Source organism: Talpa occidentalis, unplaced genomic scaffold (assembly GCF_014898055.3).
Source record: "Talpa occidentalis isolate TD23 unplaced genomic scaffold, MPIMG_talOcc4v2.1, whole genome shotgun sequence".
Taxonomy (NCBI): Eukaryota; Metazoa; Chordata; class Mammalia; order Eulipotyphla; family Talpidae; genus Talpa; species Talpa occidentalis.
The window spans coordinates 123,387,393-123,414,777 of record NW_026555331.1 but is presented as its reverse complement, the minus strand read 5'-3'; the positions used below and the strand labels follow the sequence as shown (position 1 = coordinate 123,414,777).

At 39.2% G+C, this 27,385-nt stretch overlaps 1 protein-coding gene across 1 annotated transcript; it reads left to right on the top strand.

Moving 5' to 3' along the window:
• The first annotated feature begins 1,586 nt into the window (after positions 1-1,586).
• On the top strand, positions 1,587-27,385 carry SLC26A3 (solute carrier family 26 member 3). The gene is made up of 20 exons (XM_037511603.2): positions 1,587-1,789; positions 2,293-2,432; positions 3,915-4,025; positions 4,268-4,440; positions 6,012-6,176; positions 7,670-7,822; positions 8,279-8,361; positions 10,118-10,265; positions 10,378-10,491; positions 10,614-10,691; positions 13,903-13,998; positions 14,968-15,074; positions 16,721-16,790; positions 16,882-16,974; positions 18,595-18,690; positions 19,335-19,568; positions 21,234-21,288; positions 24,568-24,710; positions 24,831-24,896; positions 26,613-27,385. The coding sequence occupies exons 1-20, from the start codon at positions 1,659-1,661 to the stop codon at positions 26,634-26,636; spliced, it is 2,280 nt and encodes a 759-aa protein (XP_037367500.1). The 5' UTR covers positions 1,587-1,658; the 3' UTR covers positions 26,637-27,385.

Sequence of the window (27,385 nt, the reverse complement as noted above, 5' to 3'; positions counted from 1 at the left end):
AGTTCTTTCTAACAGGAGGCATTATAGCGTTAGAGGAATAGGACACCTGGAACTGGGGGTGGAACAGCGGAAGATAGAGAGATGGGGAGGAAGGCAAGCAGCTCAGAAAGAATGGTGAAAGAGGTTAACAGTCCTAACAAACCTCAAAGGGACTCAAATTCTGGAGGTCAAGCAGGGGTAGTGCATAGGCATTATCTTGATCAAAAAAGCTCATAGGGAGGACATTAAAAGAAGCTAGAGTACAGGGTGGAGGAGAGGAATGGGTAGCCAGGTGGGTCCAGAAGTTGAGGCCAGTTTCTAATTCCCAGTTATAATATGAGCCCCACAAACATGCTGAGAATCTCTTGAGCACCATGTAACAATGTGCAATCTAGTGCAAATTAATTCAATTGATAACCACAATTGAGCTCAGGGAACAAAATTCTGGACATTATGAGTGTAATATAGAGCCAAGATTAGGGGGGAAAGATGCTAGAAGTTGGAATGTTCTTCAATTATGTTCACATTAGACAATAGAAATCTGTGTCTTGTAGAAGAAATAGAAATCTGAAAACAGAAGTTGCCTTTTTGACATTATGCTGCCTGTATAACCTGAGAAAAATACTTAGACATTTGGGAGGAAGGGATGGGGCGTGCTGTTATTTTCTCATTTGCAAGAAGAGGACAAAAACAAAAATAGTAAGTGCCTCAAAGAATTATGAGGGCTAAGTAGGTAATATGCATTAAAAGATTTTTGCAAAAGTGATCTTTCAAGTATAAAACAAACAAGATTGAGATAAGAATGAAAAACTTCAAACATCTTGTGCAGGTGATGCTGATGTTAGAATAACTACCATTTAGTGAATGTTTATAATGTAGGTTCAGTGCTGGATGCTTCAAAAGTATTCTCATTTAATAGTACTATTCCACTGACATAAATGGGACTCAGAGAGGTTAAGTGATTTGCCGCAATTCTTAAGATCTTATCACTAGTGAACTAAGTAACCAAATAGCTTTTTGTGCCAAATTCTCAACTATAAATTTTAAATCTCCCTTTTAACTCCAAAAACAATAGGAAAATTACTTAAATGGGTATTACCTTTGATTATCACAAATTTAAAATGTAGGGTATTATATACATCCTGATGATTCACATGGAACATCCTTGACTGGAGTTAGGGACAATAAAAGACTTTAAACCTAATCTGCCCCAGCACTCCGAAGCCTTAACTTTGGAAATGTTTCTAGTGGGAAAAAAAATTAAGTAAATTCCTTTTCTGGATGAGATCTTACTTTACAAGTAAAAAAAAAAAGCAACAGATGACTCACTGCTCAGTAAACTGAGTCAATTTTTATTGTTTTTTGGTGACCTTTCAAAATAAATATAAGCCCTTGTTTACTTACCCAAATGAGTTGTGTCCAGTTCAGCGGAGTAAAAAGTGATGTTACTGTCACAAAACACAATCTAGGTCCCTTAATCCTGTCTCTTTTGATCTCAAAAGGTGGTAACATTCAGTTCAGAGCTCACTCATCTGTAAATTGCATCACATTATCTCCGAGTTATTTAAGAAGCAAGCTCTGTTTGGTTTCAGGCATTTTAACCTGCTAAAGGCAAGAAGAAGAGTTTGCCACATAGTTCCAAAGGTCTTCCACTTACCACAGCAGCGAAAAAAGGCAAAATGATCGAACCCATTGGGAATCAGTACATTGAGGCCAGGCCAGTATATTCTGTAAATGCTTTCGGGGAAGAATATAAAAAGAAACAGCGACATCATAAGACAATTCTGGATCACCTCAGAGAGTACTGTAGGTAAGTATTTTTTACAGTGCTGTCATTAAGAATAAATGAAGCACTTTCTCCTGTATTTTCAAGCTTTCAATCTCTCCTTTCTGGCTCTATCCCACAGCCTTCAGAGTCTTTTCATCTCTGGTTTCCAAACTTCTTACTCCCTGCCAGAGTTGGAAAAGTCATCTCAAAATTGAACATCATCTCAGCTATTAACAAGTACCTCCCATCTCTGGGACGAATAGATAAGAATAGAGGGAAATTCTAGATTGAAATATAGTACATTTAAGCTGAGGGTGACAAACTCTGTTGCAGCTAAAGAAAAATGGCATTTTTCTTACAAAAAAAAAAAAAAAAACCAAATCCTTGGTGGTGGCCAGGGGTAAGAGCTTGGATATTAAAGGGAAAGCTGGTGAAAGTACAAGTTCATTCTTTAATATATGATCATCCTTACCAGTTTTTCACCTACAATTAGTAAACTTAAAATTTGATATTATTAACTAATTTGTTGCTTTCAATATTTTCAGCTGTTCGGCACAAAAGGTGAAGAGAATTGCCCTTTCCTTGTTCCCCATAGCATCTTGGTTACCAGCATATCGGCTAAAGGAATGGCTACTCAGTGACATCGTTTCTGGAATCAGTACTGGGCTGGTGGCTGTACTGCAAGGTAACTTATTTTAAGATGTAATTCGTGTATCATGAAAGTTACCCTTTGGAAATGCACAATTCAGTGGGGTTTGTATGTGTGTATTCACAAGGTTGTCACTGTCACCACTATCTAATTCCAAAATATTTTCTCCACCATCCCCCCGCCAAAAAAAAATTTCTTGCCTATAACCAATCACTTCGATCCACCCACTTCAATCCCCATAACTTTTCTATCTTAGTGGATTTGTCCTTTCTGGATATTATCAGCAGACTCATAAAATTTGTGGTCTTTTTTGTCTGCTTTCTTTCACTCACCATGTTTTCAAGATCCATCCACATTATAGCTTGTATACACTTTATTTTTTTTTAAAGATTTATTTATTTATTTATTTGTACTAGCACTGGGTACAGTCAGAAGCGCCGGAGGGTGAGAGAATTCACCAGAGCCAGAGGGGAAAGCAGAGCAGGCAGAGTGACGAAGTACACTGCTGAAGGGAGCAGCGGGCGGCAGGAGAGGTCTGAGCGCCATTTGCGACCTGTGCCCAAGGGCCAGGGATCTGCCCGCGCTGCAGAGGCTACTGGCAGCTTCGCAACCCAGCGCTCAACCGCTGCGCCACCGGGGAGGCCCCTTGTACACATACTTTATTGCTATTTGTGGATAAATTCTATTTTATTGTATGGATATGCCACATTCTGTTTCTCCATCCATCACATGATGGACTTTGGGTTGTTTCTACTTTGTGACTATTTTGAGTAATGCTTCTATGAACACTGGCATGTAAGTTTTTGAGGGTCCATACATTTCCATTCTCTTGGGTATGTACCTGGAGTACATCACTGGGCCATGAGCCCAGCGTAAGAGGGTTCAGATCTGTTTACATGTTTGGAGCACTTGTTATTGTCTGACTTTTTAATTTTAAATTAAAGTTCAAATTTGAAATGCTATCTCATTGTAGTTTTGATTTCTATTTCTCTAATGACGTGATGTTAGGTATCTTTCCATGGAATTTTACTTGTCATTTATATGTTTTTGGAGAACTGTCTAGTTTAAGTCTTTGCACATTTGAAAATTAGGTTACTTTTTCTTGTTGCTGAGTTGCAAGTGTTAGTCACATATTCCGGATACTAGACCCTTAGCCATGTAAGATGTGCAAATAATTTCCCCCATTCTGTGGGGTGTCACTTCAGTTTTCTTGCTGGTATCTTTTAAAGCATACATTTTTAAAAAAAAAATTATGAAACTTAGTTTTTCTGTTTTTAATTTTGTTGCTTATGATGTAGATATCATTTTTGAGAAACCAGTGCTTAATCCAAGATTATGAAGATTTACACCTATGCTCTCCTCTAAGAATTTTGGCTCTTGTCTTTACATCTTTGATAAATCTGAGTTAATAAAGTTACTTATTTTTGAGGTTGAATCTTAAATATTTGAGGACGTTAATGTGAACTTTTCTGTTTCCTTTTGCACAAAATAAGAACCCTGATGTTTATATATTTACAGGCTTAGCATTTGCCCTGCTGGTCAATGTCCCCCCAAGCTATGGCTTGTATGCAGCTTTTTTTCCAGTAATAGTCTACTTTTTCCTGGGCACTTCTAGACACATATCTGTGGGTAAGTGAATTACAGGACAAATTAATCCTAATGTTGCTTTTTCTTTATTAGCCGTACATTGTATCAGTTGCAAATAATGCATAACTGAGGAGAAGAAATGGTTTCTTGTAAGAATTAGGACTGGGACTTGGAGAGGGAGGACAAAGCTGCAGATACGATTTTTTATATGCTGCATTATGGTTGAAAGACAGTTATGATTTAGGGAGACAAATACTGACTACAGTTCACCCTCTGTTAATTAGGTCCATTTCCAGTTCTGAGTATGATGGTTGGAGCAGTAGTTTCCAGATTAGTCCCAGAGGAAAGTACAACTATTTTGAACTCTCTTAGCTCAATGAATAATAATACTTCGCTACTAGATGAGAGGAAGGTGATGGTGGCTGCAGCAGTGACAGTCCTTTCTGGAATCATCCAGGTGAGTACTTTCTCGTGCATTCTGTCTTCTCCAACCTACTTGTCCTGACTGGTACACATCTTTCTGATTTTTCTTCTTCCTGCCACCTGCCCCAACTCTTTCCTTTAGTTTGCATCTCTCCTTCAATGACCCATGGGAAATAATTCAAGAAAGATAATTCACCTTAATCAGAAGTGAAGGGGTAGTCTACCTTACAAAGACAAGTGAATGTGCATCTTACAGAAAAATTGGAACAGGGAGTCACATGTTATGAGGAGTGATATTCTTTATTCAATAAAACACCTAGAACTGAGGTCAGCATTAAACCTAACAATATACAAGTAATAGAGACACCAGAGGCTTTGAAACTTTTTTCTTTCTAGTTCCAAGGGATTGTGATTTAGTTGGAAGGGATTTGGTCTTAACACCTTTTTTTTAAAAGATTTATTTATTTATGCATACAAGAGCTGGGGTACAGGCCAGAGATGCAGGAGGTGAAAGGATCCACCAGAGACAGAGTGGGAAACAGAACAGGCAGAATGACTGAAATACACTACTGAGGAGAGCAGCAGGTGAGGCAGGAGAGGGGTGCTGCACTATGTGGGTTGCTCCCTGGTCGGCCGGAGTTCGAACTTGTGCTGCAGAGGCTGTGATTGCTTCATAGTGCAGTGCTTTACCCCTTGCGCCAACAGGGAGGCCCCTGGTCTTAACACTTTCAACATTCCATAGCAAAGATATGGGGAGAGTTGAAGAAGATTCTGGAGGGGCCTACAGTCTTACTCTCAAGTCACATCCTTGACCCCATTGCTGAATAGTGGAAAATGTCATGGACTCAAGATGTTGTCTAAGTTTATGGTTAGTGATATTATTGGTTAAGACCATTCTTTAAGGGAAAAAAGATCAGTGTACACATGATTTTAAGAAGTGAGTCCTAGTGACAAACAGCATGATCAGTTCCTTCTTATATTTATCTAACCTTAGTGCTTTGCAATGTCCATCTCTCTGGTTGCATTATGGTGATGTGAGTGGAAAGACAGGGCAGGTATCCAAAGGAGGGAGAATCCACCTATTCACTGTATTGTAATATACTGACACTTTGGGGGAATTGAAACATTTACCCCCAGTTAAAACCAAACATTTCAGATGTGCACTACTCAGTTATGTATTTTTGAAATGAAAGTCAAGCACTTGTTTGAGGAACTAGGAATGGATGCACTCACCCAAGTATATGGCAGTAGCTAGAAAGTGTAACCTGAAAATTTATGGGGGCTCATGCTAGATAAGACTGCTATGAAAGTCTGTGGGTGAGTCTTCTAAAGATACTGCACCTTAAAGGAGGGGTGGGGAAGCCCATTACTCCTTGGGGCTGTACTAGACTCACATACTCTTTAAACTCCTTGCAATTTCCCACTGTTGGGGGGTAGGAGAGGAGAGGTGTTCCAGGGGGCAATGCGCTTGCTTCTCTAGGATAATTACATACAGGCTGAACTTTTATATTTCATTTAATCATTTCAATTGTTGGCCCTTTTATTTGCTAAGGTGTTCTCCTAATCTGCAATAACAAAGGCCTTTCTTTGTCCTTCTCTTTCCAGCTGATCATGGGAGCGCTACAGTTTGGATTTGTGGTGATTTATCTATCTGATTCCTTAATCAGCGGCTTTACCACAGCTGCTGCTGTGCATGTTTTAGTTTCCCAGCTTAAATTTATGCTCCAACTGCCAGTCCCTCCACACTCAGATCCATTTTCACTTTTCAAAGTAAGTGTTCTTTTTCAATAAAAAATATTGAAATACATAAAATTCATTATCATGTTTCATTTAATGCCTTTGTCAGGGGTTTACCTGCAATTTCCAAGAAATTAATGGTTGTGAAATTGATTAACATTAACAAAAATTTAGTGGCAAAAAAAAACAATGAAAATCAACCACATCTAACACACAGTTAATGTGAACAACAGATATTACATACTACTTCTCTTAGATTTGAATCGAGTATTTTTTATTTATTTATTTTTTAAGATTTATTTATTTATTTTATACAAGAGCTGGGGTACAGGTCAGAGATGCGGGGTGGGGGTGTGCTGAGAGGCTTCACCAGAGACAGTGGGGAGCAGAACAGGCAGACTGACCGAAGTACACACTGCTGAGGTGAGCAGCGGACGAGTCAGGAGAGGTCTGCTGTGCCATGTGGGTTGCTCCCTGGATGGCCGGGGATGGAACTCGTGCTGCAGAGGCTGTGGATTGCTTCATAGTGCAGTGCTTAACCCCTTCTGCCACCAAGGAGGTCCTGAATCGAGTATTTTTTAACGAAAAAATATTTACGTGCATTATTACAAGCTTTCATATTTTGTCCCAAGTTTTAACATTTTTCTCAAAATCTTTGTTTGAAAGATATTTGTTAATTGAGTTGTAATGCTTTTATACTTTCTGAAAAATGGATCCTGTTCTTTTAGAACTAAAGTTCTTCTGAGTCCTTTGTGCCTCCCAGCTTATAAAGCAAAAGGAAAGTGGCTAATAGGCAAATAGGACTGTGGTTCTTTAGGCCCCTAGAGGAGGGTCTGGAAAAAAACAAAACTTGCTTCAAATTGGAACTGATACTTTCTCACTCCCTTCTAGAGCTACTTCAAAAGTAGAATGCTGTAGAAATATTTGAGATCTAGTTTGGGCCTGCTTGAGCTATCCTGGTCCCACATATCTGAAACCCAACTGGCTTCAGGAATTAAGATCATGCACCGTTCAGTTACCAGGAAACTTCCAAAATTAAATGGTCACTTAGTTAACTAAGAAATGTGAGAGGTTTTAACCTACCTAAAGAAGACCAGGAATTAAAGCCAGAGATACAGGCTAAGCAAAACTATCAGGGATCTAAGGTAATTCCCTGGACAAAGCAATAGGGATAATTGTGAAACTTAACAGGATTGCCAAAGACACTTAAGAGTAGAAGAGACTGGTTGTGAAAAGTGTCTTAAAAAAAATTGACAATAGCCAAAGATACCAAAATTACTCAGCAAAAATACCAAAAGCACCCCTAAACTGGGCTGGTGACTACACTGTATTCACTGACCCTCTCAAGTCTGCATGTTGGTCTCTGCGATTGTACTTTCTTGGTTGGTGGCAGCAAAGCAGAACTGTCAGTTGACGTCAGTACTTTTGCATCAATGTTTATTTTTATCTCTTTGAAAAGTAATTGTGTTATATTCAAATGAGCCATTCATATAGGACTTAGGTATCTTTTGTTTTTGTAATTTTAGGTACTAATTTCCATATTCACACAAATACAAAATACTAATATCGCGGACCTTGTGACATCCTTGATTATCCTATTGGTTGTATTTGTGGTTAAAGAAATAAATCAGCGCTACAAAGCAAAACTTCCAGTGCCTATTCCAATTGAACTCATCATGGTAAATGATCATCCTGGGACTTTCTTTCATAATTTATTAGTCTAGTGAATTTATGTTGAAACCCCTTCACCATGTGTAAATCAGGAGATTTTAGGGGGCAGATGCCATCTCTGAAGTTTCTGTTCATAATATTTAGTATAGTTTTCTTTTCATTCAGAATGTAATAGCTTCCTCCTATGATGTTGAGTTTATTCTTTCTATGTAAGACAAGAAAAGAACAGAGAGCAAGACCTCTGAGCTTGGGGTGATCAAGCCATTTAATGAGAGCTGTGGTTCTCGCTGTTGGTGGCATGTTACAATTGCATCCAGACTTAATAAAAAAAGTTGCAAAGTGGGTTTGTGATTCCCATGTCCGGGCAAGGGGTGGTATTGGCAATGGTGTTTTTTTCTTTTTTTCGAAGCAAGACTCTTAATTTTCTCTCACATTCCTAACTTCAACACTTTGCAACTTTGCAGACTGTGATCGCAACAGGTGTTTCCTATGGCTTTAATTTCAAAGAGAAGTTTAACGTGACCGTGGTTGGAGAGATGCCAAGTGGGTAAGCATGTCTTTAGGATGGCACCACCAAGTGCTGATTAGAGAAAGCAGTAGTTACGGAAGAATGCAAGATGAATAATTGCACCAGCACCAATCAGAAACATCCCTGCCTCTGGTACCCATGAAGGCCTTGCTGCTCTGCCCCTAGAAGGACCCACAAAGGATATAAGGACCTGAAGTTCCTAATACCAGCAAGTTTCTCCTTGTGGAAGAACTTACAAACCAGATGAGCAGGGAGTCACACATGGAAGTAAAAGTGAACCAGTAAAGGCAGAAAAATTGGCAAATTAAACCTGCTTCTTATAAAAGAAAAAACAAATGAAAGCACATTTCTTTGTCCACAAGTTACTATAAACAATAGGGAGTGTTTTCTTTGAGGAGACTGGAGCCAAGTTCTTGACAGTTCAAAAGGTCCTTCCTCATGGTCAAATTCAAAACAAAATCAAATTAATTCTTACCCCTGCAAAAAAGATGGGAGGCCTGATTTATGATGCCTTCCTATAAGATAATAATACTTCAGAATTAGTTTTGGAAAATTATTAACATGAACAGTAATTAGAAGAATTAAGTAGGCTCATTAACCCACTTCTAGTTTTAGGTCAGAAACCATTGTTCAAAGAACTAAGCATTTTAGTAAGTTGATGTTTGATTTGAGGGACTTGAGTTTGAGTTTGGGATAATACAATTAGTAATATTATTTAGCTGCTGTAAATTCATAAAGCATATGTATAGAATTATCCTCTGTGAGTTGGAAGCTTTTCTCACACTTTATCACTTTCAATGGAAACTCACTCTCCCTCAGGGCCACAGTTGGCACTAGCATTTCTTTGGTGTGTAGGGCAGAGTCCAGGGCCCACTTGTTTGCTAAGGGGTTTCCATGAAAGGTTATTGCTATCAATGGAGGGGAGATTTCCTTGCTCTCTTTGTCTCTGAATTGTTTTTGCTCAAAGAGTCTTCATCTGGATAACTCTTGGAGGCATTGTGGGCGATGCTTTGCAGCCCAGTGGAACAATGCCAGGGGGATCTAAAACATTTTGCATGAAGCTTATAGGGATATGTGCACATTAGAATGTGGCTAAGCTGGAAAATCATATCAGATGTTCCATTATCATCGAACTGGATTTACAATCTCGTATCAAATTTAGACAACATAGCTTTCCAACAATAAGACAATAGATTCCAAAGTTTTCAGTGGTGCTAACTTCCTGCTAGTCACACTCCAAAGTGAGACATGTCAGCCAAGGTTGCATTCATTCATTGCAATTCATCCATTCCCCAACAATTATTGATCACCTAATATAGACTGTAAAGTGTAATCAGACCTGGTCAAGGTGTAGTAAACCGGTATTGTTCCTGTTCTGTGTCTGAGTAGATAGTGGGGAGGGGCAGGAACTGCTGGAAGGGAGAGGGGATCAAGAGCCAGGGAAGTGCAGAGAATCTCCCGAACCCTAACTTTGTTGGTCAGAGAAGAATTTCTGGAAGCAGGATGTGGGTGAGAGGAATGCTTTAAGTAGAGGGAACAGAAAATTAGATGCTGCCAAGGTGAAAGAAAGGGTGACACCTTCAAGAAACAAACCAAAAGAGCTTGGCATGGCCAGTGCATAAATTCTGGTTACTGGTGGTAATACTGCAGGAGAGGGTGGAAGAGGTACATCAGGGTCTTGCTCATGAATTTGGAATTTTTGAGAACACATGGATGCTACTGAAGGTTTACAAGCAAACTGGTGACATTCAGACTTGTGTCATTTCAATTTCAGGTTTCAGCTCCCTATCGCCCCTGACGTGCAGACTTTCCAAGACACCATTGGAGATTGCTTTGGCATTGCGATAGTGGGCTTTGCAGTGGCCTATTCAGTTGCCAGCGTCTATTCTCTCAAATACGATTATCCCATCGATGGCAATCAGGTAAGTATACAACAAGTGCAGGGTCTCATTAGGCAACTTTAAATGATATTTTGTATATATCAATGGCAATGGTGCCTCTTCTAAGGACTATTCCTCCTTGGTCCCCCTTCAGGAATTAATAGCCTTGGGGCTGGCTAACATACTCACTGGCTCATTCAAAGGATTTGCCGGGAGTACTGCCCTCTCCAGATCGGGAGTTCAGGAGAGCACAGGAGGCAAAACTCAGGTATTTTAGTATCTATGCTACAAGGTCCCATCCTAGCATTAGTAGCTGGAAAACCTGAGCTGGTGGGGGTTGGGGGGAGGGAAAAAGGTGAGTTTGTAATGAAAATGCTTTTATCTTCCCAGATTGCTGGGCTTCTCTCTGCTATCATAGTGCTGATTGTCATCCTAGCCATTGGATTTCTCCTGGAACCACTACAAAAAGTAAGACTCCTCTGTCCTTGAGTGATTCATCAAGGACCAGGGTTCATAAACTCTTTCAGCATAAACTGAACTAGGGAAAATGAGGTCATTGCAGACTCCTAAGTACTTCTCTTAGCCAGTATTCTATGGGCCAAAAAATATTTATTTTTCCCTTGGCAACATTTTATGAATGTTAGGAATGCAGATACCCAAACCACCTTATCTGCTCTACTCTCGGCCTGTTCATAGCCCAAATATAATTAATGTTTAGACAGGAGGACTCTCTGGCACAGCAACTGCCATAGAGATGGACTGAAGTAAAGATTTTCTTAAAGGTTGAGGGAATCAGGGCCTCTATCTAATTCAGAGAATGGTGCTACCAGCCACACAACTTGTTTTTAGGAATACGCCCTACAGCTCCCAGAGTTGGCGCGGACTCCAAGACCAAAACTGGCAGATTGTAGGGTGGGAGTGAGCCACAAACACAGACCTCACACCTTCACCCTCTTGCGTCTCCTGAAATGGATCTCTCTCTCCTGACATGTAATTTTTGAGGATTTAGCTTAATGCTCTATAAACTGCTCCAGTACCCAGATTTAAAGGGAAAAAAGCATAAGCGCCTGGAAAACAGCAGCTCTAGGAAATCGGAAGGTGGTAAATACATTGTTTTTTTTTTTTTTTAAACATTTTTTTTTTTTTTTTTTAAGAGGCATGTATTTTTATTTATTTATGATTTTTATTTACTTGTTTGTTTGTTTTGTTTATACATGCACTGGGTACAGTAAGAAGCGCGGGAGGGTGAGAGAATTCACCAGAGCCAGAGCGGGGAGCAGAGCAGGCAGAAGGACCGAAGTACACTGCTGAGGGGAGCAGCGGGCGGCAGGAGAGGTCTGCGCACCATGTGGGACCCTCCTCTGGTGGCCGGGGAGCAACCGGGGATCGAACCGGCGCCACAGAGGCCGTGGGCAGCTTCACAACCCAGTGCTCAACCGCTGCGCCACCAGGGAGGCCCAATACATTGTTTTTTTTGCGGAGTTTGAAGTCATTTTGCAGTGACTGCCGCTTCTTATCTGTGTGCTTTTTTACTTAACCTCTTTGAACTTCAAATTCTCCATTTGTAAAATTAGAAGGATAAGCGTGCCCACCTCCCAGGGTTGCTGCAACAATTCAACAAAATAGTGCAGGTGAACTGCTTAGCCCAGCGTGTGGCTTACGGTAAACGCTTAAACGACAGTCAGTCATCATTGTTACTATTATTGTTGCTGTTGTTATTCTCCAAACATTCTGTTATACTCTGACTACATAGGGCATGGCTCACCCAGTTGATGGTTAGGTCTTTTTCCTTGTTTGTTGGGAACTGAACTGGGATGTGAATTCGGTGCCAAATTTCTGGACTTCAGTGTGGTCATCCCCAAAAGCCTCCCTAGTCAAATCTGTCTTCAAGCAGATTTTTACCACTTGCCAAAAATAAGTGTTCTCCATACTCTTGCCTACTGATATCCAAAGGAATAACATAAAAAGTCAAGAGGTCACCACCAAAGAAATAGAAGAAATGTATATTAGTAAAAATAAATACACACATCCTCCTCGCTACACATAGAGAATTCTACCCTGCTGGCTTCCTCCCAGGGGTACACTTGGCCTCTTGAGTGCTTATGAAGCATCAGCAGAGTTCTAAACACCTTGCATGTATTCAGTTCTTTAAAAACTGCATGTGGCTCCCAGGTTCCTGATAAAGTTACCCCCCTTTTCCTTGTTTCTTGATGCTCAGTTGTCTTTATTTTTTTGTTGTGTATTTCATTGCAAATTGTTTCAGTTTGTTCTTCCAACTGAGAAATCAGCTCAGTGAATAGAAAAATTATATGTCTCTTCTGCAGTTGGCACCTGACATCTCTCATACTAAAGTCCCCCAAGGGAGGTGGCTTGTTGTACATGGCCCCATGACCCTCTCGCCTAGCTGCCACAGAGGTGATGTCTTAGCTCCAGTGCACTGTCAAAACCAGTACACTGACATTGGTGCTGTGCTATTGACCAGACCACAGACTTCATTCAGTTGTCCTCATTTTTAAACTGTTCATTTGGGTAGTATTTCCTTTTTAAAGTCACTTAAGATCATCTTTAATTTTCCAAAGAATCGTCTCTAGCCTCACAATGAGTAAAGTGAACTGGCTAGAGATTAAATTCTTGATGTAATATATAAAAGTAAAAAATGCCCATATCGGTGAAACTATCTTTGAGATAGGAAAGTAAAACAGTAAAACTTTGTTTATTCTTTTTACACTGTGCTTTTATGGCATGAAAGTAATCGGTATACAAATTCCATAGTCCATTCAGAATGGAACAGTCTGAATTGGGAGTGGAGATTGGGAACATGTTCCTAACATTGTGTTAAAATTCAAATAAGGGCGAGAACACACTTGGCTATTCAGCATTTTCCACTGTAATGATCATAATTCCTATAGGACGAGTGTCGTCATTTTGCCATGTGAAGAACCCCAAAGTGTTGCTGTGACAGAACTGAGTGTCCCAGAGCACTCTAAGTGAATCCACCCTGCAGTGGTATCCACACCAGGGTTTCTTGGAAGAGAATCTGTTCCTCAGTGTTAGTCCTGGCCTGAGAGATAACTCATCTCTCACCCGTGGAATAATTATTAAGCACTGTCTACATGCTATTGTCACGGGAGGTGCTGGGGATTTTCAAGAAACAAGAATGGAATAGTTCATCTGTCCCAGAGAGTCTGCCTCAAATTTTTCTTCACCCTTCTGTGATCTTCAGCTTCCTCTTACCAGATAGCCAGTCATCTCAAAGGTCTGAATTCTGACTCCAGGATCCTAAGTTCTCGAATTGTTTGTCTTTTTTTTTTTTTTTTTTTAACAAAAAGTAACCCATCTTCCATGTCCAATAAATAGACACATCAGATCATCTCTGACTAGGAATAATTAATTTCAGTCATAGGTCTTAAAATCTGCCTTTTTCTGGCACAAGGGAAAGTAAGAAGTGCCATCAGGTCATCTTTGGCATAACCAAAGAGCAGTTCAGCCCCATCAAGACAAAGTCACCAGCGGAAGCACTGGGTGGGGCGTGTCTCCGTGGCTGCCTCCGGAAGAGGGTGTGCCCTTTGATATGCACTCAGGCCCTTTGAAGGGCCCACTTATCCACAACCTTCACCTTTGCTTCCTTATGGTTTATGTGATTATCTTAAAGTACTTTTGTTGTTTATGTTTTTCACAGTCTGTCCTAGCCGCTTTGGCGCTTGGAAACTTAAAGGGAATGCTGATGCAGTTCACTGAAATAGGAAGACTGTGGAGAAAGGATAAGTATGACTGTGTAAGTGGAGACAACGGTATTTGCAAGAGAGATGTCATGATGGCATCTTAGTGCTGATGTAAAGAAAGTGCATATTTATATTGTAAATTAAGTGAATTTTTTTTTTTCGTATGTGGTCAAATAACCTTAGTGTGTTTTATTACCCTCTTTAAACTGTCACTCTAATGATTATTCTCTGGAATTTTAATTGAAAAGGATGAGCTACTTGCAAATAGGAAATGTCCCGTGAAATATTAGGAGAGAAATTGCTGAAATCTCCTTAAAATGCTTGTGCTCATCCCAAATGCCAAAGAAGCTCTAAATTTTAGGGTCTGCCTTGCTTCCGTTTTTCATTACATCAAATGTTACTTTTTGGAAACTCTAAGAACTTAAATTCAAAACATTCCTTTCAAAAATATACATTTTCCCCTTGCTCTCTCAACATGCCTTGCTGTGAGAAGCAGAGTCCATAAATCTATCAGGGCCAAAGTCTGTGGCATAAAAAATGATTACTCACATATCTTCTGGTGCTTGCAGTAGGTTAGGAGTAATGAGCTATACTTGGTTGACTTTCGTTCCTGATTGATAATTGTTGAGGAATTAAATACCCTTTCCTTTTGCTATGTGAAAATTCCTATAAAAGATTAATGAAACTGTACCAATTAATTTGCTGATTTTAATGAACAGTAGCCAGTTCTGGAATTTTTGCCATGACAGGCTCAATCATCTACATAAGTGATTCGAGGATAAGATTGGAAATAGATACACCCTTTTGGAATGTCTTTTTTTTTTTTTTTTAATATTTGCTTGTGTTTCTGTGACTCAGAATCTGGGTCTGCAGAAAAGACCTCTCCATCTGGCTCCTTCTCCTGTATATAGCCACCCTCTGCTTTTGGCCTTAGAAGTTCATGCTTTCTCATACTGCTGGACCTAAGACATTGTATTTTAATCAGAGGACATGGTAATGTTTGTGTTGCCTTCTTTTTACAGCTAATTTGGATCATGACCTTCATCTTTGCTGTTGTCCTGGGACTTGGGTTAGGCCTGGCAGCTAGCGTGGCATTCCAGCTCCTGACCATTGTGTTCAGGACCCAATTGTGAGTGCCCATGCCCTCCCTCTTTGCAGACTTTGACCTGCTCAAGTTGGGGGAGAAAAATGATTGTCACTCATTTAGGGAAAAATAGGTTAGTCAGTAGGCATTGCCTATCTATCAAGATTGACCAGCATGGTCTTCCTCAGTCAGGCTGTTCACCTCAAAACCTGATGGGACATAGAATGGCCCAAGCTTGGAACTTCAGCCCAGGTCTCCCCAGCTGTTGGGCTGCTTATGGCTTTGACACCTATTCAAAGAAGTCATACAAATCTGTAAGTCTGCTTACCCATCTATAAATTGGAAGCAAATACATTCTGAGCAGGTTGAGTTCCTTTGCCTTAGATTTGTTCAACTTGGTATTATGTTACTGAAAATTCTGTGAAATTCTTTATGTCTGGTGGTAGGTGGTTAGATCATACCCCCACTTAAAAATACAGAGTGATCCCTTCCAGCTCCATCCATGTTGCTGCAAATTGCATGTGTTTATCTTTTTTGAATGCTGAGTAATATTCCATGGTGTATATGTACCACATCTTCTTGATCCAGTCATCTATTATTGGGCATTTGGGTTGTTTCCAAAGCTTAGCTATTGTAAACAGTGCTGCTATAAACATAGGGATGCAGGTGCTCTTTGGAATTGATGTATCTGTGTCGTTTGAGTAAATACCTAGGAGTGGAATTGCTGGATCATATGGAAGCTCTATGTTCAGTAGGTCAAGAAATCTCCACACAGCTCATGAAATAAGCCAGAAAGAAAAAGAAAAATACTGGATGGTCTCACTCATAGCAGGAATCTAGAAAACTTAAATAAGGGACCAGGAAAAAGAATAACTATAAGAAAGAAAATATCAAAATCGACAAACAACTATGAACCAGACACACTCTATGGTGGGTGGGGGGTGGGGAAAGGAGGGCTTGGGGTCAAAATAAGGGGGTTGTAATTGTATGGGGAATATAAAAAATAAAATTTAAATAAAAAAATAAATAAAAAATAAAAATACAGAGTGCTCCTAAAATTCCTAATAGAATTCTTGATTCTTAGCAGTCATCCAGTCCAAGAATCTTTTTGAATCTTACATCTCTGCCATATAATATGGCCACTGTGTGGTCACTCAACCTATGTTGGGTCGTATGGCATGACAGAGAAATATGGTTAGCTGGGGTTCTAGAATAAGCTTTATCATAGTTGAAGGTAATCCTTGACTGATGGAATACATCATTTAATGGAACATCAATATGTTCCTGCATCCTTTTATTCTTTTCAATTTCCTTTCACTTCTTAGGGATCCATCAAACATAGACAAACTGAGTGGTGACAGGCGAGTCATTTCTCCATGTCCTTGTCTATACAACTGGGCAGTCGTATCTGTCTTACTTCACTGAATAATGATACTCAGAAAAACATGACAATAACATATGGAAATATTTTGTACATTGGAATGTGGTAGATGGGAGGCACTATTCTAGGAACTATGGGAGGATAAGTAAAACAAGGTGCCCTTCAGGGTCTCCAATCACATGATGGTTCCCAGCCTTTCAATTTTGAAAAGTGAGTCTGCTTTGGTATGTTAGGGGGAAAATCAATGTTAACTGTACAGGCCTAACAAATATGCATAAATGACTCATTCGGTGTTGATTTTTCCCTGCAGTCCAAAATGCAGCTCACTGGCTATGATTGGAAGGAGCAACATCTATAAGAATAAAAAGGATTATTCTGATGTAAGAAACACTCATTTTTTACTTTCACATCCTAAATAATAGTAACATGAAGTTAGTGGGCACCAACTAATATAACTTCTCTGCCTTACAGATTTATGAGCCAGAAGGAGTGAAAATTTTCAGATGCCCATCTCCTATCTATTTTGCAAACATTAATTTCTTCAAGCAGAAACTTATTGATGCTGTAAGGTTTGGGGTTATTCAATTTTTGTTTGTACTTTCACTGAATATCTGGGAATGAAATGTTTGTGCTCTAATAGTAGGGTCGTTGGTTTCACATACAATGAAGTTGGGTTGCGTTAGCTTTTTGGTGTCCCACATCCCAGAATAGGTGAAACTGACTTATAAGGATCCATTGACATGTTGGGAAATAAGAATCTTTGGGTGAAATCCAATATAAAGTTGTATTTTATTTATTTCAGTTGTGGAGCAAAATGACTTACCACAAGATTTTATGCTATTGGTTTTTAGTAGATATATATTTTTAAAGATTTATTTATTTATGCATACAAGAACTGGGGTACAGGCCAGAGGTGTGGGGAGGATAAGAGGATTCATCAGAGACAGAGTGGGAAACAGAACAGGCGGATCTACTGAAATACACTACTGAGGGGAGCAGCGGGCAAGTCAGGAGAGGTCTGCTGTGCCATGTGGGTAGCTCCCTGGCCGGGGATTGAACTCGTGCCACAGTGGCTGCGGATAGCTTCATAGGTTGCATCTTAACCCCTTGCACCACCATGGAGGCCCTAGTTTTTAGTAGCTATTTTTTGATGATTTCTGTGGGCATCAAACTCAGACACGGAAATATTTAATATTTCATTTCATTATTGAAGAGATTCAGGATATCAGATGAATATTTATAATATGATAATAAATATAATACAAATGAATATTTCATGCTAAATAACAACTGAGTGTCCCTGATCTACAGGAGAGGTGGCAAAGAGGCAGACTTTAAGATTAAGAAACAAAATTCAGCACTTACTCTTGAACATGCCTTTTGGTCTACTCTTGCTTAAGTCCTATTTTCATTAGGTTGGTATTCATCAAATGTTTTTCTACCCAACTATTATTTTTTTTTGTAAAAAAATATTATTTTTTGTAAAAAAAAATAACCTTTTTACCTAATCTAGGATCTTCTCATACAACTACATTTTTGGGGCAAAGATTATTTTATTACATAATTTGATCCTCCTTATTACTCTGGAGCTAAGTAATGTTACAGTAAGAATGCATTTGTTTTGAAAAGGGGGAAATGAGGTCACTCTCAGATTTAGTACTAAAGTCATAAAACAATTACATAAAGAGGTACTATTAAATGTAATCATATAAATGTTAATTGGATAAAAATTACATAAAAGCAGAATACTCATTATGTTTGTCACCTGCATTAAACAGATTCAAAAAGCATTTAGACTGGGCCTCCCCTGGTGGCGCAGTGGTTGAACGCTGGGTTGCGAGGCTGCCCGCCAGTTCAATCCCCGCCACCGGCGAGGATCCTCCCACCACATACACACACACACACACACACACACACACACACACACAAAGCATTTAGACCTATTCATGGATAATATATGCATAAGCCTTGGAGAGGACAAGTTTTTGAATGTCAAAAACTGCATACAAGCTGGCCATGTCATCGGCCTGCCACAATATTGTTTAAACCACTTTACAATTTTATAAAAAATATCTTCTTGATGTGCCCCAATCCCTCAAACCAACCCATTTAGAGTTATTAGAATTATGTTCTATGAGCAGCAGAATACTCAGCACTCTTGTGACACAGCAATGGATTTTTCAGGTTGGCTTTAGTCCACTTCGAGTTCTACGCAAGCGTAACAAAGCTTTGAAAAAAATCCGAAAACTGCAGAAGAAAGGCCTGCTACAAGTGACACCAGTAAGTAGTTTTTTGTTTTTTTTTTTTACCACATTTCTGTGTATTATAACTAAAAGCTTAATGTAGTTCAAGGTGTTGATTCCATTCCCTTAAGTGAAATGCCAGATAAACACCATATCTAGTATGCCAATTAATGTCATATTTTTAAATGGCATTTTTGAGGGTCTCCTTAAAATTTTCATTCTTTTGGGAAAAATTTTATTTGCCAAAGAAAAAGAGTTTATAATCCCATTTGTTTCGCCCAACTTGAAGCCTGGGCTTCAGAAACTCACTGGTGATCGTTAGCTTTAACAACATTTATCTTGGTCAGATTTATTATGTTTTTTTTAAAAAATTTTTTTATACTTTTTTTTTAAAAGATTTATTTATTTATACAAGAACCAGGGTACAGGCCAGATGTGTGGGAGGGTGAGAGGATTCACCAGAGACAGAGCAGGGAACAGAACAGGCAGACTGACTGAAATACACTGCTGAGGGGAGCAGCAGGGAGACAGAAGAGGTCTGCTGCGCCATGTGGGTGGCTCCCTGGCCGGTCGGGAATCGAACCCGTGCTACAGAGATTGCAGACAGCTTCGCAGTGCTGCTCAACCCGCTGCACCATGGGGGAGGCCCAAATTTATAATGTGTATTAACTTCTCTCACAGAAAGGATTTATATGCACGGTTGATAGTTTTAAAGATTCTGATGATGAGCTGGACAACAATCATATAGAAGAACTGGATCAGCCAATCAACACCACAGACCTTCCTTTCCAGATAGACTGGAATGCTGACCTTCCTCTCAACATCGAGGTCCCTAAAGTCAGCGTGCATAGCCTTATTCTTGATTTTTCAGCAGTGTCATTTCTTGACGTTTCTTCAATGAGGGGTCTCAAAACGGTAATTACTTTTTTCTTAATGAAAATGCCAATCAGTGATTAGAGGCTATATATATATATATATATATATATATATATATATATATATATATATATTTGTGGAAGGATGTGCCTTTAGATAACATACACTTAAGTGGAAGTAAATTATAATCTTAGGCTCTTCCTTGGAGAGGGTGGGTTGTGTTCAGTGAACTCTTTATAAGTGCATTTCCCATAATTTTGAAGGCAACCAAACCTACATACCTAATGTTTGCAGAACCTAACCCTATCTCACACTTCTCTCAAATTCCAACTCGACAGGGTCCTGGCATGCTTGCAGGCATTGTGCCTAAACTGTCCTGGCATCAGAGATTTGGAAAGGTCTTGGAAAAGTGGACTAGTGGATCCGCTTTATCCTCATCCATTATAAGCTGATGAAATTTCACTTGGCTATACAATAATGTTTCCCAATAAAAGCACATATACATGAGAAAATAAATGTCACATGGGATTTAAAACAGGACTGAAACAATCTTGTTTCAATCTGTCTTCTTTCCCTAGTTATAGTAACTGTTTCCATAGTAATAGTAGCTTAGTTTCTAAGAGAAATGCAGGAACAGATGTAAATAAAATATAAGCCATTCCACATTGCCCCCTTTGACTTGGTTTTTCACAGAAATCTGCCTACATCAGAATCTAAGATAACATCTATTAAGTATAGGTAAACTGTGTATAAGATTAAAAAATAAGATTGACATTATTTCCTTCAAATTTATCTTTTAAAAAAGTTTAGCATCACATAATAACTCTCAATACTGCATACTTTTTCTTTCTTTTTGGCTTTGGGCAAAAATAAATGCACAAACAAAATATACTTCTCTGACCCTAGGAATGAAGTGCAAAAAACAGGGACTCTTCCTTACGTTTTTTAAAGCCTTGATTCTTGGTTCAGTGAGTAGTAGAAAAATATTTATTAATGATAATAATGATATTAATGGTTACTTTAATTGTCAAAGGTACAAGCTGCTTTTTTTTTTTAAAGATTTATTTTTATTTATTTATACAAGCACTGGGTACAGTCAGAAGCGCGGGGGGGGGGTGAGGGAATCCACCAGAGCCAGAGCGGGGAGCAGTGCAGGCAGAAGGACCTAAGTACACTGCTGAGGGGAGCAGCGGGCGGCAGGAGAGGTCTGCGCCATGTGGGACCCTCCTCCAGTGGCCGGGGAGCAGCCGGGGATTGAACCGGCGCTGCAGAGGCTGCAGGCAGCTTCGCAACCCAGCGCTCAACCGCTGCGCCACCGGGGAGGCCCTGCCTTTTTTTTTTTAACCTCTATGTCCTTACTCATCTTGCTACTAGTATTTGTTCTGAGCCTGGAGAGTAGGAAAATGGATTACGTCATTACTGTGGACAAGAAAAATGAACAACTTATAAACCACGGGTTTTCTTTTTTTATGTAGATAGAAAGCTCTAGTCAGGATCATCCCACAGAAAACAATGTTTCAATATTAAATCAGAGTTCATCTTGTGAGTTAAGGCAGAACTTTTTTCCATCATACTTCCCTCAAAAATGATCCTTTTTAACTTCTTAGTGAAGAGGAGAGAGCTCTTTGGATGTATTCTTTCTGTCAGTCTTGTTTTTAAATTTAGAGTATTTTGTTATGTGAAAATGTATTTTCTTTTTAATAGATGTTGCAAGAATTTATCAGGATCAAGGTAGATGTGTACATTGTTGGAGCTGATGGTAAGTTGTTTTATCTGTACTTTCATGTTCTGACAACTACTTTGGGGGTCACTGCCAATTCTCAACTGAGTCTACCTTTCCAAAGAACAGATATTTTTTATGAAGACCAAAAAGGAAATCCACTTTGTGTCTGAGTCAATAGAAATCCCCAGGAATATATCATTTTCATAGTTGTATCAATATGTAGTTCAATTAGTTTTAAATTTGAACCCACATTTAACTAGGCAATAAAAAAGTGAATATGTAATCATTTTTACCTTGATATTCCCAAAGGAGTAGACTTGTTTTTTCTCTTTCTTGGCTTTTTTGATTACTTAGCCCATAACAGCCTCATTTCTGCTTCACCTTGCTGCTGAAGCTGCCCTTGTCAAGGTCATCGGTGATGTCCAGACTGTTAACCACAAATTGCCTCCATCCCAGCCTCATTTTCACTTCAGCATTTGTCTCTGCTTCTGCCTCCCAATCCCACCCCACAAGACTTTTCTGTTTGTTTGTTTTTGAGGTAACTGGTTTACAACACTGTGTATATTACTACACAATGCCCACCACTAAAGTACCAATAATCCTTTACCATAGCCCACTGGGCCCTCTCTCCCTTTCTTCCTCACCTCCCTGTCTCCCCTCTGGGGCTTCAACTCTACAGTCAGATTTCTAGGATTTGTTTTGGTTTTGTCTGTTCCTTTGCTTTGTTTCTTTATACTCCATGAGAGCTGGTCTTCCCCAAGATTTAGCTCTAATTCCATGGGCTTTTTCTAGTCAATCTATTACTTATGAATTTCAAGTACATCTTCATGCTAATAAAGCCCCAAACTACACCTCCAGACCTTTCTTCTGTGGTGCAGACCCATGTACTCAACTGTCTGGATGTACCCCAGGCTCTTTGGATACAAATGTTCAAAACTAAATGCCTTCTCTTCCTCCAAACTCCTCCTCCTCCACCTTTCCTATCTCAATCACTGCACCACCATTCACTCTCAGAGTCATCTTTAATTTCTCCTTTTCCCTTTGCCTCTATATGTGGTGAGGCATTAAGACCTAAAACTATGTGCTCTTGAATCAGTCTATTCCTCCCCATTTCTACAACCTAATTCAGATCCTTATCATTTCTTATCTTGGCCCTTGGAAAGAACTTTCCATCTAGTACCCTTGTCCATACCTAGAATGTCCTCCCACCCTATATTCTGATGAGAAAACTCCTTCAATAACCATGAGAACTTCTTGCTTCCCCAGGCAGAGCACTATGGTCCTTCAACTGCTTGCCTCTGCAGAATACATACGCCTCGTATTATTCTTCAATGCTGTGTCTGTGTCCCCACTAGACTCTCTTCCAGGGAAGGAACTGATCTTGTTTGCCTTCTTATTCCCTATCTCTTATCAAATTCCCAGGACATGAAAGACATTCAATAAAGGCTCACAGAGCACTGTGTTCTGGGTGCTGCGGATACAGCAGTGAATAAAACAAACTCCTGCACTCATGAAATTTATGGCCCAGTGGCAAGTCACATTATGAGCAAATAAAGACATATTTTATGTAATGATAAGTGTTGTGAAGAAACAGCAGAGTTAAGAGACATGGTGCAGGGCCTCCCCAGTGGCGCAGCAGGTTGAGCACAGCACTGTGAAGCTGTCCGCAGCCTCTGCAGCACGGGTTCAATTCCCAGCCGGACAGGGAGATGCCCACATGGCCCGGCAGACCTCTCCTGCCTCGCCTGCTGCTCCCCTCAGCAGTGCTTTCAGTCTGTCTGCCTGTTATGCTCCCCACTCTGTCTCTGGTGAATCCTCTCACCCTCCCACACCTCTGGCCTATACTCCAGCTATTGCATATAAAATAAATCTTAAAAAAAGTTAAAAAAAAAAAAAAGAGAGACATGGAGCAATTAGACAGGCAATCAAGGATGTCCAGTGGTGTAACATCTGAGCAGAGACTGAAATGATGTGAGGAAGTCAACCTTGACAGTATCTTGGGGAAAATATTTAGGGACAAGTTTCACAAGTACACAGATCCTGAGGAAGATGTGAAATTAGCATATTTAATTTTCCCTCTCTTCTGGCTCCTAACCCTAAAATCTACAGCTATCTCTTCATTTCAAGGCGTTAAATTAAATAAAAAAAATATCCTCTTGCTCTCAGTAACCCCTTAATCTACTAAACAATTTTACTCCTTCCCCCATCACCCCAGATCTTGTGGCAGTGTCTTTTGTACCCCTCTTAATTAAGGACTTAATTAATCACCTTCCTTCCCATTACATGCCACCCAGTCTATCCCAGGTTCTGGCAACCACAGTGGCCTCAGCCACTGCTAGGTTCTGACAATTTTAAAGCTTGCTTGTAAACAGACTTTCCCATCTCCACACTTTTCTGCCTGCACTTCCTCCATCTTTCTACAAATCATAGACATTCTTTTAACTAGTACCTGTTTGGTCAAATTTCCCTAGGTACGTACTAAGAAAACTATCCTTACCCTACATTCCCTGAATTTTCATAGCACATGATCTGCACCTCTATGATTTATGCAACAAAAACGTGAGAACCTACTATGTGTTGGGCATTGTTTTTAAAACTAAGAAAACACTAAAGAAAAAGATCAGATTGCACCCCGCCTTCATTATTCTGCAACTCTTTCCCTTTCATTACTGTACTTTATATATTCTCTTTTTCTTGAGGATGATGTTTAATCAATCCTTTGATCCTTCATATTACCCAGACACAGTTGAATGATCTGTGCAAACAAGTGCTGGCTAGTGCCTTCAAGAATAGGGTTCCTCAAAGGTGCTGAGGAAGACATTTTCTGATGGAACCCAGCAACTTTGGGGAAATGGACTACAGAAAGGAATTGGTAAATGAAAGGTCTGGAAATTGAGAACTACAGCATTATCACTGGGATGAGCAAATGTTCTATTTTGGCAGAATCCCATTTTTTAATAATTAGTCACAATTAATGCTTTAATCATTAAGTAGGGAGATTAACTCACTAGCTTCCTGCCTAAAGAACTGGACTGATTTTTCATCTAGGGATTACTAAAGTTTTTCTCACTTGAATCTCTTCTTTCCTTTTTACTTGAGGACATTGGTTATATATTTTCATTAGAAAGATATTCTTTAGCTCTTGAAAATGCTATACTAATGGTACTCTGGTTTTGTAATGTTGCAACCCACAAAGATTTAATGAAACATCTATGAAATGCCCATTTACACAGGGAAGTTCAGGTCACCAGCTTCAAGGAGAAATCATAGCCATTTATTTCTTCCTAAGTGTTATTCTTTCTTTTTTCTCTTCAGATGACTTCATTGAGAAGCTTAAACGGTGTGAATTTTTTGATGATGAAGTGAAGGACTCAATATTTTTCTTAACAATCCATGATGCCGTATTGCATATTTTGATAAAGAAGGATTACAATACTTCAAAATTTAATTCCAGTCAGGTACCAGTTCTTGAGTGATCTTTTACATTTGTGTCACCATCTGCTCTTCTCAAATTTCCCATTATTTTTCAACATAAAAAATTGTTTTCCTAATCCATAATTTCATCCTGTTTTTCTCAGGAAAAAGAAAAAAATACCGATTTTACCATAAATACAAACGGAGGATTACGTAATCGGGAATGTCAGGTAAGATTTTTCAACAGGTGTATCTTTATCAGACATCACAACAAAAATCTAAAGAGTAATGAGTGTTCTCCAGGCATGCTGCAGAAAAGTCCTTGAAAATGAAGCAGTGTCAGTGAATCTCACTGAGACGTTCAGGAAGAATAAACTCAGACTGGCACAAAGAAGGATGGAAAATAGTGACACTAGATCTCTATGAATGTGACATTGAGCATACAGAGAGAGAACATTTTGTTTCCAAAGTTCCTACAAACCAGATTGTATTCTGGTCTTATAATAATCATCAAGGCAGGAATGGATTGCTGGTTCCATTTACAGATGAATTAGTGATGGAGCTGAGGAGTTAATACTCACTTCCTAACTCCCAGCTCCATGGAAAGCTCGTAGCACTGTGCCTACCTACCCTAGCGATGAAAGTGAGGTTCCTTTCTGTCCTTCCGGGAAGAGTTGCAAAGTCATCATTTAATTGGCTGGTTCCACTTGAGAACATTCATTTCTTGAATATTCGGTGCATTCAGAAAAGGCAGAATCACAAATCAGATACAGTATCTGCTGTAGGCCAGGTACATGGTTGGTGCACTACATTCATTATCTCAATACAATACACAAAGAAGAAACCTTACTTCACAAGTGAAGAAATGAGAAAGGGCTCAGGGAGATTAATTAATTTACTTACAGTCACAGCAACAGGATTTGAAGATCTGTTCTGTGACATAGACCTGTACCCCAGTCCCTCTACTATACTGCCTCTATCCTTTGTTGAAAGACTAATGGAACTGAGGGTCCTGAGAAAGAATGTAAGGATTGCCTGCAAGTAGGAGAAGTGGCTGGTGGCATTTCTCTTAGTTGAAGAAATATATAAGCATAGCAAAACAGAATGTAGATTAGAAATGAGGAGGAAATATATGATGTTAAGATAACCCCGGACCATTATTAATTATGTCAGAGAGGAGATTATGAAAAGTTCAGTGCTCTTTATTAAACATCAAAAAGGTAGACAAATCTGAGATGAAAGGAGTCTAGAAGAGCAGCATGGTGATGACTGTTTCCCACGGGTGATTTCCAGAGAAACCAAGCCTGGCACCTGGCCTGATCTCCCTATTAAGAAAACCTTACCAGAAATCCTTTCCCCAGTAGGTGGATTCAGAATTGTCACCAAACTTTAAAGGATATTAAACATAATTTAAACCTGATGTATAAGCAAAACTTTAGACCCAACTAACAAAAAGTAGTCAGCACCATCCATCCAGTACTTCAGTTTTCTCATTAAAAGAGAAAGAAATAAAGAAACATTTAACGCCAGCTTGCATTACTTAAGGAAGATAAATCAGCAGTCATAGGCAGACCACCAGTGGTGATTCAAGTAAGTGCTGGTGTGTCTGGCCAGGACATATAGCCTGCTGGAGTTACTGTGGCCCCAAAACAAGTATGAAGACATATATTGCTACAACACGCTGTATTGCTATTTCCAGTTAAATTAGTCCTTTGAAAGATACACTTATATTAACAATATGCTATCACACGGCTCTTTGTTCACCAAGCAGCCATGGGAGGTATTAAATAATTAAAAATTTAAGACAAAGAATTTGTTGATGACTCTGGCAAATTCTAATTTCTAATTTCAGATTAACCATGCTTAGACTTTATAAATATATGATTACTGAAGGGGATGGAAATTAACTACATATTTTAAAACAAGAACTTTCTGTCTTCTTTCAGGTACCAGTTGAAACACAATTCTAATCAAAATATAATTCAGAAGGACCCTTAGCTGACCGTCATGTAAAGAACAACTTTATACCCAGAAAGTTATAGATAAGTTCATACATTGTATGAAGAATATTTTTATTTGATGGAATTATGTTTCAAACTTTGGAACAAGATTGTTCTAGCATGGTATATTTTTCACATATCTAGTAAAAAATTATGTAAATATTTTTAATTTTATACCTTGTAGATTTATCAAAAAAGAAAAGTGTTTGTATGTATTTTTATAGCACTGACAAGACTTCCATCCAAGTCACTACTTTCATGCATGTGTTTCAGTGTATTTACACCACTACCTTGAATCTCGTAATTTATACAGTTCCTACTAAAGTATCCCTATTTTTAAAAATTCAACTGTATGCTGAATGTGTCTTGTTTTGTTAAATTTCTCATTAGCTCTCTGAAACATGCTTTCTGTAGGTCTGGTTGGAAACTTGCAGGGAGACTCCTTTTTCCTAACTTGCAGGGAGACTCCTTTGCCCCTATTTCATGGTGACCTACGCATCACTCTACTTTTTAAAGCATCCGACCTGCTATCCAGATTCAGACACAGTTCTTCTAATACCTTACTTGTAACTGTAACTAGACTTTGAGATGAATCCTTTTTTCCACCTCACTATGAAAACTACATAAGCAAATTGTATGAGCTAATGGAAGATGTAAAATCAAAACACAAGAAGTTGAAAACTAAAGAGAAAACCTGATGGGAAGCTGGTGTTTCCTGC